Source organism: Pongo pygmaeus, chromosome 1 (genome assembly GCF_028885625.2).
Source record: "Pongo pygmaeus isolate AG05252 chromosome 1, NHGRI_mPonPyg2-v2.0_pri, whole genome shotgun sequence".
Classification (NCBI taxonomy): Eukaryota; Metazoa; Chordata; class Mammalia; order Primates; family Hominidae; genus Pongo; species Pongo pygmaeus.
In genome coordinates this window covers 16,301,785-16,314,280 of record NC_072373.2, presented here as the reverse complement: position 1 = coordinate 16,314,280, position 12,496 = coordinate 16,301,785, and the positions used below count along the sequence as shown (strand labels likewise).

The following is a 12,496-nucleotide window of genomic DNA, read 5'->3' as shown; positions in this document are numbered from 1 at the left end:
TAACTATAAATATTTTAATTTCAAAAACAAAGGTGTGTGCGATGTTGTGTGCACAGTAAGGGTTGCGGGGCTTGGAGAACAAGCACGCGTCCCTGTGAAGCCCGTAGGGTGCTGGCGGCCCACAAATCGCTTAGACTACAGTGAGGAGCATTGTGTGATTCCGCAGTGGATTTCCATGCACCGAATGGACTCAGTTTCTAAACTCACATCCTAACGTATCCTGGCTTTTCACAGAATACTGGAGACATGACTGCATGCATGATCACGGTTCTTGTCGTGAAGCTGCCACCATGTTATGCTTAACAGCTGCATAAATATTGTAAAGAAATAGGGTTTTCTTGACACTTAGATTTAACCTTAATGCATCCGACCAGCTGATGGTATCAGACGTGCTGTTGTTTATTTCTTTTTCATGGTAACAGTAATGCATAAAGTGCCAATGATGTAACATGCAGTTGTCTTATTTTCATCAGGGCATTTGTTTCATGGCTCTGTTGAGTTGTTTTAAGTTAGTAAATGGCTTTTGTTTGAGATTTCAGATTCTGGAACATGTGTGGTGCTGTCCGTGGTGTGCCGCTCTGGGCAGCGCTGTGCCTGGCGGGGGAGGTGTGGTGTGGCTTCTTTGTTGCTTTTTTTTGTTTCCCCATCATGTGAGGTTTTTCGTCGTTTTTGTTGTCGGATTTTTTTTTTTTTTTTTTTTTTTCCAAAAACCTGAGATCAGTTCTGTGTTCTGGAACAGCTCTCCTTTTCCACAGGAGGAGTCCCTCATGGATCGCAGTATTGGTTGGTTGTGATTTGGGGAGCACGAGGGAGAGCAATGCAGGTGGGAGGTGTGGGGGAGCCAGCCTCCCCGCCGGGCCGCACGCCCGTCACTGCTCGTCTGACACACTTTGCTGCGAGGCCGTGTCGTCCAGGCCCATGTCCTCCTGGCTTGCTCTCCTGCAGACAACCCCGAGAGTGTCCGCCACAGCCTCAGCCAGACGTCGGTCACGAAGCTGCCCCTGCTCGGTGGCATCAGTGGGCTCACATGGCTCGGAGAGGTGCTTCCAAAGAGAAGACAGAAACAGTGAAACAGCTCAGCAAATGTTCACTACCCACTTCTAACTGGCATCACCCCCACCCGTGCTGTGGGAGCTAAAGGCTAGCGCTGCCATATCCTTGAGGTCAGGTTCTAAAGTCAGGTCAAATGATAGAGGGCCAGCACAGTGGCCTCTGAGGACAGGACGGGCAACTGAAGCAGCATCTGAGACACAGGGGCTCTGCACGTGGGCCTTTCTGGATGACTGCGCTGGAAAGAGCAGCCCTGGGGGGAAGGGGCATTTGTGCACCTGGCTTTCCAGCTGTAGTCAGTGTCACTTCATGCACACTTAGCCCCTGTCATGAATGCTGAGTTCTAGCAGGCTTGACCTCAGTAGAACACAGAGGCCGTTGTATTCTGGGGGCATGTGGTCCCAATGACAATTGTCCATTTTGGAGAGCAGGAAGGAGAGTTTGACAGAATCCCAGAACTACACCCAAAGACTGTGACTTTAACACAGATTGGGGCATGAGAAGGGTGATACTTGGTACATTTTTATTGAGGAAATAAAGAAAAGGGAGGGGAAATGTATTCTTTTAGTTATCTAACTAAGGTCAAACTCCTGAAGTAACCAGCTCTTTCCTCTTGGCCAGGACGGCCTGGGGGTTCCAGGAAAGCCCATAAATCTCCCCTTCCATGAAAGATGGCACCCACAGCTGCAATCCTGTGGCTCCTTGTAGGGCGGCCGGCCCAGCCTCGGCTTCCCCTGGCAAGAAGGTACTTCCCTGAAGAGCTGTTTCCCATGAAGGAGAGGGAGGGCGACACTAGGAATGTTCAGGTGTGGCCCCCTGTCTCCACCTGCAAATAACCACACCCAGAACCAGAGGCCAAGCAACTCTAGTGCTTGATGGAAAGCATAAGCCATGCTCAGGAAAACCTCAACACTCAAAAGGAGCAGTGGAGCTCTCCAAATCTCACCCATTTTTGCCTTGACACCATCAATTTTCCCTGTATACCAGGTCACATAGGAGCACTGCTAGGTATTTATTTACTTTTTTCTCACTGATGAAGCTCAAGTATTCATTTCATCTCAGCTGGTTCGGGATTCTGGACAAGTAACAGCTTATTTGGGTGAAGTTCTTAAAACTCTCCTTGTCTAGTATTTAAATACCCAAAAGCAGTGGGCCATCTCAGCAGCTTTAAAGTCAAATCTATTGGCTGAGAAGCAATGATACTCTAACTCCAGCATTGACAGGTGTCCTTTCCCTCAGGCCAGAATCATGTGAGAAGAGTCCTGCTGTGTGAATGGGTGGAGGGCATTCTCCCTTGTGCCCCGGTGTAGGGCAGATGGCCACAGTTCTGCAGAACCTCTGTATCCGGTGACTCCTTTCAGTGCCTGCCTGGGCATTATCGTTTATAGGACGTGTGCTCTGTATCTTGTCTGCTTCCAAAAGCAGCTAAGCCACTTCGTGTCTAATCACTGCCCTTTATCACTCTGGGAGCCCCATAGAGAAGGGGATGGGGTTCTGCAGGCAGAAGGGTGGGAATGCAAGGCAGGTGCCACGCTCAGGCCAGGAGCCCATGCCACCACCTCAGCCCGTCCTGGTGAGCCCTGCCCAGCCCCTTACCTGAGTGGCCTGGCTGGCAGCCCTGGCTGAGGGGCCCATCACGATGTTGACACTGCTAGACGACTGGGTGTCACTGGTATTGCCCCCCTCTGCAGCAGAGAGTCCGGAAATGACGAGCGCACTGGAAAAGCTCCTCTTGCCGAAGAGGAAGCTCAGGGTGGAGCTGGTGGAGGAGCCCAGGCTGGACCTGATGAGCACCTCGGCCCTCTCGCGGACACTCAGGTGGCCGGTGGTGGTGACGGGCGGGGGCTGAGAGTGCAGGGACGTGGCCGAGGTGTGCAAGGAGAGCCGGCTGCCCGAGAGCCTCTGGGCCAGCTCGTGCACTGAGGTGGACGTCTGGAGGAATGTTTGGCGGCTCTCTAAGATGGGGCCAGATGAGCTCAGCATGGGCGGCCTTTGGCTTAGTGCTGAGTGTGCCTGCACGGACTGGCTCCTGCCTTTCCTCCTGCCTTTAAAAGAAAGCAGAACACAGAGTTGGAGCGGGTGGTCATGAACATCGATACCTGTGTGGTGCAGCAGGTGGCCTGCTCTGCCTGGGCCCAAGGACCCCTCCTCAGTGTACCACCTGCAAGGCTGGGACAAGAGCTGGAAGCCTGACCACTGCCTCACCCACTCCCTCCCGCCAAGTCCAGGTCCTGAGAACCAAAGGGCCGACTGAAGGGCACCCAAGGGTGGGGGCTGGGGTTGGGGGTACAGTGTGAGAAGCTGCAGCCAGGGTGACAGATCTGCTCAGTTTGCCAGGACATTCCTGGTTCTACCACTGAAAAGTCCCACATCCCTGGAAGCTGCTTACTCCAGGCGAACCAGGACAATGCCAGCAGCGGAAGTTGGGCTCATAAAGTAAACCCAAATATGATCCTGGCTCAGGACCTTGGTTCCTACGCTCATCCGATCAGCAGTGAGAAACGAAAACGTGCAGGCTTCCGTCTTTTTATTTGCCATGAAAAAGGAAGAAAGGGAGGAGAGCTGAAAGTCCATGCCGTGGACTCTTCCAGAACAGCTTTCCCTTCCTTACAGGCCCACAACTACTGGCCAGGCCCGGGCCTTGCTTCCCGTGCTCTTCTCACCCAGCCCCTTTGCCCATGGCCTCGCCCCTCAGGGGCCCTGCCACCCCAGCCTTTGCTGAAACTTGTCTAGACAAGGCCATTTTTGACGAAAGGGACTGGACTACTCCCAAAGATGTGGTTGTGTCCATGCTGCTGGAAGCAGGATAACTTCATGGGGTCTTCTGTTCGTGATGGCACTGTGCAGCCTGTGGTTCAGCTTTGCAGTCTAAGCAGTCTGAGGAAACGGGTGCTGGCTAGAACACCGGGTTGCTTAACTTGAGCATCCATGATCACTAGGGGCTAATTGCAAAATATCATTTTGATGGGAGCAGCGAGTGATGTCACAGTTCTATGAATGGCCTCATAAGCATGTCTCCTGCAGCTGCTACAATTAGGCATTAAATAAAGACAAACAGGGCAGAGGCATGAGTATCAGAAAGGACGTCCTATGCATTGCCTTGTGTTCCACCTCACCCCAAGTGCCCATTATTCATTATGCATCTGGTGATTCTGAAGCGGGTGTGGCTGCCTCCAGGAGAACCCAAGAACGGACACATCATGCGAGAGGCAATTCCTTAGGGATACATGTTACGAAAGGGATTCCAGGTTTCCTTCCAGCCCCACCCCACCCCACCCCACCCCACCGTGGCCTAGGCTGAAGGGGCCTTTCTGCCTCCTGTTGACCACAGTGCCAGTCTGGATGCTGTGATGGTCGAGTGCCCATTTGCAGAGGGCACTGGTGCTCCCATCTCACTTTCTCCTGCCCGTGTGTTGACAGTATGGAGTGCTCGCCCCACAGTGCTGTGGGCTTCCACAGGATGGGGCTGCCCTCCATGGGATGAGTGTGCTCAGCCCCTAGCATCGGGCCCACCCGCCTCTGCCACAGGAGGGGTGCATCCGGGCTGGCCTGAAAGGTCCCGGCTGAGTAGTTGAATATGTTCCTCTTACAGAGAAAAAGGAGAAGAGGAAAGGGACCCTGATGAATCAGAATGAAAAATAAGGAGGGCGATTTGTTATTCAGCGTCTGGCAAGGCTGGACGTCTGTTTGTGATTTCTATCGTAAAGCTGATCACTGTCCAAAAATACTCCACATTCATCCACAAGTCAATGATTGTGATGCTCAATAGAAGACCACCCATACTTGGTGGGGAAATACCTAGAGAATTCCAGGAACAAGGGGACAAACAACCCACTGTGTGTCAAAGGGAAGTGGCCTGCTGTAGTCTGTGCAAGACAAGGACTCCCCCGCCACCCAATTTCATTGCTTCAGATTTTCTCATTGCTCTTTTTTTTTTTAAATTAATTTTGCAAATGGAACAGCACTAAGGAAGCAAACCATGCTAAATGCATTTGTGCTACTCAGGATCATTATTTTACAATTTAACTTATTTTGCAAATTACTCTATTACCAAGTTCTGAATGTTTCTAGGGAAAACCTTTTTAGAACCTGAATGGAAATACCTTACATATAAATCACCCTCCTTGGTTTATTATCGTGGCACTTAATTCCTTTGTCTTTGATGTTATCTGAAAGGTAGTGGTGTAGCTCCTTAGTAATATGAGAACACAGCCTCCCTCTCAAATCTGGGATTCGGATTAGTTATGAATTCCTAACTGCTCACCGGTAAGTAGGTCACCAGCCTCCACTGCTAGGCCAACTCCCCTTCCAGCTGTGACATATGCTTTTTACCCCAGCTAGACGATTGCAGGTTGTCAGGCCCTAGATGAGGCTGGTGTAGTGAGCGCCTGGCAGCTGGGTGCAAAGTGCTGTGTGCACCAGCAGCAGCAGATGCACAGCGTGGCTGGCCTGGGGAGAGGAGTTCTGTCTGTGGGGTCTCAGGCAGGAGGGACCCCAGTCTGCTCAGCCTCTAGCAAGGCAGGATTGGGATACCTGGCCAGAATTGAGGCAAGGACCAACGAAGGGTGGGGGCAGTTGGGTCCCCAGTTATGTGAGTTGAGTCTTGGTGACTTGGTGAGTAAAACAAGACCCTTGTTAGAATTTGTTTCAAATTCGCCCTTTAAAACTGCTTACTCAGCCAGGCGCAGTGGCTCACGCCTGTAATCCCAGCACTTTGGGAGGCCGAGGCGGGCAGATCACGAAGTCAGGAGATCAAGACCATCTTGGCTAACACGGTGAAACCCCATCTCTACTAAAAATACAAAAAATTAGCCGGGCGTGGTGGCGGGTGCCTGTAGTCCCAGCTACTCAGGAGGCTGAGGCAGGAGAATGGCGTGAACTCGGGAGGCAGAGATTGCAGTGAGCCGAGATAGCGCCACTGCAGTCCGGCCTGGGCGAAAGAGTGAGACTCCGTCTCAAAAAAAAAACTGCTCACTCTTTGCTACTTGGCTAAGGGTCTCTGTCATGCCCTTCCCAGAGAGGCATGTCCTCCACTCTGAGAGGCCCCCAACCACCTCTCCAATGGCACTCAGCATACTGTGTTGTCACTGTCTGATGCATGGTCCTCTCCACTATGTGCCCTTTCTGCAGCAAAGAACCCCTGTATCACTTCTATGAGCTCAGCACCCTAATGTTACACTAACATGTAAGTAAAGGACACACAGGACAAACCTGCAAAACTGACCAGATGCCAAAACCCTGATTAGAAATCCAGTGAGTCTCAGAAAGTTCGGGGTGGGTACAGTGTTTCTTAAACTTGGCCATTAGAAGCATTTCAAAAAATTAATATCTTGACTAGAGGCTGAGACCCATAGGCAAGCACCTGTAGATCGGCCCAAGGGGCTGCCACTGCAGACTGGAGGGCAAGCTAAAGGTTAGGAAAATAGGAAGGTGATTCCTCCATTGTTCCAGGGTCAAGTCCAAAGATCTGGGATCAGGAATGTTCTCCCCATAGCTGGAGACTGGCCTCTAACGCCCCTGCACTGGCCAAGCAGGTCTCTGGCTTCCTTTTTGGGAGCTGTGTCTCTCAACTCGGACGGGCATGGTTGTTTTACTTAACTAGAAGGAGGGTGAGAAGGAGGCCAGAGACTGAAATCAAATCCAGTTATCTTCACATCCCTGAAGGGAATGATGGCCTGCTGGGAATGGCGGGTAGGTGGTTTCTGCAAAGTGTCCCGGGCAGGGCCAGGCAGAGCCACCCCTCCCATTGTGGTAGCCTCCTTCTTGGGCTTGCTCTCCTTGGAACCCAGGCTACCTGCACACTGGGTCTCAGGTGCAGTGTCTTGAGGGGAACGAAAGCTCTGTGCTCCCGGTCCCAGTCAGTGCTATAGAGCCTTCTGGATAGTTGAATCATATCTTGGAGGGATTCTGGCGGGGGGATTGGGGCACCAAGGTCATGATAGTACATTTCCGGAGAGCCAACAAGATCAGCAGCTCTTGGCTGTGACAGAACCTGCCTACAGCTGCAAGTCTGAGACCCAAGGGCCTTGCACCCTCGCCCTCTAGGGAAGCTGTAGTGTAAGTGGCTGAGGCTAGGAGGGGTAACCATCCACTCATTGGTCCAACCTTTGTCTGCTGAGCTCGGATCACGCTTACCACCCAGCCCAGCACCTCAGAGGTTTCCCTTGGTGGCCCCTGCAGCCATCTCTGTCCCCACAGGGCCAGGAAGCTGTGGAGACAGGAGCATGTCAACCAGCTCCCACCCACTCCTGCTTGGCCATGTGCTGGCTTCCCAGGACTCCAGAATTCCCTGCCCCAAACTGGGGCCTGCACAGGCCTCTTCCCCAGGGTCCTCTCCCAGGACGGACCTTGGGCCTACTTGCAGGCATGTGCACCCAAAGACGGGCATGTGAATGGGGAGACTCCAGTGCATGCAGGTAGCCCCTCGCCTGGCAGGATGTGGGGAGAGTGGGGAAGAGGGTGGTGCGGTCTTCACATGAGCTCCTGTCGCAGGCTCTGCAGAAGTTACGGCTGCCCAACTGAGCGTCCACCGTGGGCTGCACTGTCCTAGGTGCGGGGCAGTGAGCAGCTCATGGGGAATTCCGACCACAGAAAAGGGACATGCATGAGGCAGGGATTGGAGGGGAGAAGAAAGTGGGGCAGGGGGATGGCAGTGCTGTATGGAAGGCTGGCCGGGGTCTCTTGGATAAGCTGGGATTTGATGGGAGGCTGTGTGAGTAAGCGAAGGAGCTGCAAGCCTGGGAGAGGGACATTGGGGACAGAGGAGGCAGCAGCTGAGGGGGCCCTGGAGAGGAGAATGCTTGACACTTGACGGACAGCAAGAGACCGTGTGCTGGGAATGTGGGCTCATAGGAGAGGGCTGAGAGAAGGGAGAGAAGGCATGAGAGAGACAGCAGGCCAGATGGGGGCCTGCTGGGGAGGGGTGCACATGGGATGCACGTGGGTGTTCTGGGCTGAATCGTGTTCCCTCCCCAGATTCCTCTGTTGAAGCCCTAACCCCCAGGACCTCAGGGTGGGGCCTTACTTTGATACAGGGTCGTTGCAAATGTCATTAGTTAAGATGAGGTCATACTGGAGTAGGATGGGCCCTGAGTCCACGATGACCAGTGTCCTTATAAAAAGGGGACGTGTGGACACAGAGAAGTACACAGGGAGAACACGATGTGAACATTAAGCCAGAGCTCAGTGGTGCTTCTCGAGGCTGGGAGATGCTGAAGATGGCCGGTGAACCACCTCAAGCTAGGGAAGGGCCCTAGACCCCACTCCCCTCCAGCCCTCAGGAGGAACGAAGCCTGCCCACACCTGGATCTCAGACTTCCAGCCTCCAGAACTGGCAGACAGTAGGTTCATGCTGTTTAAGCCACCTGAGCCATGGTACTTTGTTATGGCAGCCCAAGCAGACTCACACATTCTGAGCTGAAGCCATCATTCAACAGAAGAACAATGTGAACTGATTAAAGTTTAAATAAAATCACTCTGACTTGCTTTGTGGAGATTTACGATTTTGTGTGTTGTCGGAGCTGCACGAAAGACCAGAGAGAAAAAGCAAGACAGATGATAGCAAGAGAGAGGTTTTTCCTTCTTTTAAGTGGGAAAGGGGTGGCAGGCCTTGTTCAATCTCCCCTGTCCCCTTCTAGCTCTCTGACCCTCTGCTGGGGATAAAAGTCTTGGCATAGCTTCCTAGGCTGCAGTGCCTTCTTTCCTCAGCAGGTCAGCTCCTTGAGCCAGGAAGGGACTTGAGATAGTCCCTTGCTCTCCTCCTTTCCCTCCCTGACCACAGTGAGAAAGTAAAGGAGCCCCTGCTGGCTGCTTCAGAAAGAACTGGGTGTCAGCTTTGCCTGCTTGTGGGGCCAGAAGGAAGATCACTTATAAGTGGAACCCTTGCCAGCCAGGGGACAGGACAAAGTCATGCTGGGCAGAGACATGCCAGCTGCACAGATGGAAGGCAGGAAGCAAGGGCGGCACACTCAGTGTTCAGTAATGCTTGTTTCCATCAACTCATTCCCAGGGCTGGGGACAAGGACACTTGAAGCAGCATCCCTGGGGCCAGGACAATGGGATGGTGCAAGGTGGCTGGGATCGCAAGTTCTGGGGCCAGCTCACCTGGGAATGAATCTCAGACTGGCCACTGCCTGGCTGGGTGACACTGGGCAGTGACTTAAGTTTTCTAGGCCTCTGGTCTCCACCCAAATTTCATCTTGAATTGTAATCCCCATGTGTTGAGGGAGAGACCTGCTGGGAACTGAATGGATCATGGGGGTGTGGTTCCCCCAGGCTGTTCTTGTGATAGTGGGTGAGTTCTCACGAGAGCTGATAGTTTTAAAGTGTGGCACTTCCTTGGTCTCACTCTCTTCTGCTGCCATGTAAGACACATCTTGCTTCCCCTTCGCCTTCTGCCATGAGTGTAAGTTTCCTGAGGTCTCCCCAGCCATGTGGACCTGTGAGTCATTTAAACCTTCCTTTATAAATTACCCAGTCTCAGGTTGTATCTTTATAGCAGTGTGAAAATGGACTAATATGGAGAATCGGTACCAGCAGAGTGGGGTATTACTATAAAGATACCTGAAAATGTGGAAGCAACTTTGGACCTGTGTAATAGGCAGAGATTGGAACAGTTTGGAGGGCTCAGAAGAAGACAGGCAGATGAGTGAAAGTTTGGAACTTCCTAGAGACTTGCTGAATGGTTTTGACCAAAATGCTGATAGTAATATGGACAATAAAGTCCAGGCTGAGGAGGTCTCAGATGGAGATGAGAAACTTTTTGGGAACTAGAACAAAGATCACTCTTGCTGTGCTTTAGCAAAGAGACTGGTGGCCTTTTACCCATCCTAGAGATCTGTGGAACTTCGAACTTGAGAGAGATGATTTAGGGTATCTGTTGGAAGAAATGTCTAAGCAGTAAAGCATTCACAAGGTGACCTGGCTTATTCTGAAAGCGTTCAGTCATATTTGTTCATGAAGAGATGGTTTGGAAGTAGAACTTACGTTTAAAAAGGAAGCAGAGTATAAAGGTTTGGAAAATGTGCAGCCTGACGATGGAGTAGAAAAGAAAAGCCCATTTTCTGGGTAGGAATTCAAGCTCGCTGCAGAAATTTGCATAAGTAACAAGGAGCAGAATGTTAATAGCCAAGACAATGGGGAAAATGTCTCCATGGCATTTCAGAGATCTTCACGGAAGCCCCTCCCATCACAGGCCTGGAGGCCTAGGAGGGAAAAATGGTTTCATGGGCTGGGCCACGGACCCCGCTATTCTGTGCAGCCTCTGGATTTGGTGCCCTGCATCCCAACCACTCCAACTCCAACGTGGCTAAAAGGGGCCAAGGTACAGCTTGGGCCATTGCTTCAGAGGGTGCAAACTCCAAGCCTTTGCTGCTTCCATGTGGTGTTGGGCCTGAGAGTGTGCAGAAGACAAGAGTGGAACTTTGGGAACCTCTGCTTAGATTTCAGAGGAGGTATGGAAATGCCTGATGTTCAGGCAAAAGTCTGCTGCAGGGGCGGAGCTCTCATGGAGAACCTCTGCTAGGGCAGTGCAGAAGGGAAATGTGGGGTTGGAGTCCCCAGAGTCCCACTGGGGTACTACCTAGTGGAGCTGTGAGAAGAGGGCCACCATTCTACAGATCCCAGAAAGGTAGATACACTAACAGCTTGCACTGTGCACCTGGAAAAGCTGCAAACACTCAACACCAGCCCATGAAAGCAGCTGCGGGGACTGTACCCATGCAGAGCTGCCCAAGGCATTGGAAGCCCATGTCTTGCACCTCTTGCTCCAGTGTGACCTGGACGTGAGACATGGCACTGAAGGAGATTTTGGAGCTTTAAGATTTAATGACTGCCCAGCTGGGTACTGGACTTGCATGGGGCCTGTGGCCCCTTTGTTTTGGCTAATTCCTTCCATTTGGAATGGGGACATTTACCCAATGCTTGTTCCCCCATTGTATCTTTGAAGTAACTAACTTGTTTTTGATTTTACAGGCTCATAGGTGGAAGGGTCTTGTCTTGTCTCAGATGAGACTTTGGATTTGGACTTTTGAGTTAATGTTGGAATGAGTTAAGACTTCGGGGGATGGTTGGGAAGCATGATTGGTTTTGAAATGTGAAAGGGCATGAGATTTAGGAGGGACTAGAGGCAGAATAATATGGTTTAGCTCTGTATCCCCACCCAAAAAAAGTCCCCATGTGTTGAGGGAGGGACCTGGTGGGAGGTGATTGGATCATGGGGGTGGTTTCCCCCAGGCTGTTTTCGTGATAGTGAGTGAGTTCTCATGAGAGCTGGTGGTTTTAAAGTGTGGCACTTCCTCACTCTTGCTCTCTCCTGCCACCATGTAAGATGTGCCTTGGTTCCCTTTCACCTTCCACCATAATTGTAAGTTTCTTGAGGTTCCCCCAGCCACGCAGAAGTGTGAGTCAATTAAACCTCCTTCCTTTGTAAATTACACAGTCTCAGGTAGTATCTTTGTAGCAGTGTGAAAACAGACTAATACATTCAGTTTCTTTATCTGCAAGATGAGGAGGGTGAAACCGCCTGCGTCTTTAAGAGCCATGGTGAGCATCCAGTGAATTTGCACATGAAAGTACTCAGGATGGTGTTGGTAGAGTAGTACCTGAGAACTGTTACTGTTATCAAATTTTATCACCTGCAGCAAGGATGCTGTGAATACACCTGGGGGCAGAGAAAGAGCAGGGCGGCAGCAAGGCGGGTGAGTTCAAAGCAGCTGATGCTTGGCCCAGGGCTTCATAAATCTCCCCAACCCTCCATCCCCTTAGCAGGACAACAACTGGTCTCAGAGCCTGGGACAAACTCAGGCTGCAGGTGTGGCCAAGGCATGTGGTGTGTGGGGTATTTTACCAGGCATGCTCCTTTACTTGTAAAATGTAGAAAGCCAGCGGTGGCCTTGGCAGGAACAGTTTTAAGAAGCATTCATGAGAAATTAACAGCTGGTTTGGGCTTTAGTAGATCCTGCTCCAGAGTAAGCATGTCATTTAAATATGTGGAGGTAGATGCCCAAAAAATACAAGGCAGCTGCAAGAGTTGGAAGCAGTAACCTCTGAGAATTAGGAATGTTGCTGGTGGGTGAAGGGGGAAAACCCATGATTTTTGTTTTAATCCAGGCAGTCCTTTTTGAGTTTTAAACTATGCTGATTGTATAGTTTGATTATTACATTTTAAGTTAAAAATTCAATTAAAAAAAAGATCCTGCTCTGACATCTTCCACAAACGGGAAGCTGTGATTGCTCCTGTAAATGCAAGGAATGCTCACTGCCTATGGTGTTTGGACTCCAGGGAGTGGAAGGAAAACCAGCTCTTCCAGGCAAGGCCAGTTCCAGGTACTGTTTTATAGGAAGAAAGGGAAGAAGGTGTTTCCAATTCCTTCCCCCTCCTCTCCCCTGCCCAGGCTGGAGTGCTGTGGCGTGATCTCAGCTCACTGCGACCTCCGCCTCCCGGGTT

The 12,496-nt window shown here is 51.3% G+C and overlaps 1 protein-coding gene across 3 annotated transcripts in view; it reads right to left on the bottom strand.

Annotated features, from left to right (window-relative positions):
• Positions 1-12,496, bottom strand: part of PCNX2 (pecanex 2) — a 319,512-nt gene continuing 307,016 nt past the window's right edge. For all 3 annotated transcript variants that reach the window (XM_063671047.1, XM_054479339.2, XM_063671060.1), the window contains 2 exons: positions 2,647-3,095; positions 1-1,043 (listed from right to left, as the gene is read on the bottom strand). In XM_063671047.1, coding sequence (XP_063527117.1) covers positions 870-1,043; positions 2,647-3,095 — 623 coding nt within the window. In that variant the 3' untranslated portion in view covers positions 1-869. The remainder of the gene's footprint in view (positions 1,044-2,646; positions 3,096-12,496) is intronic.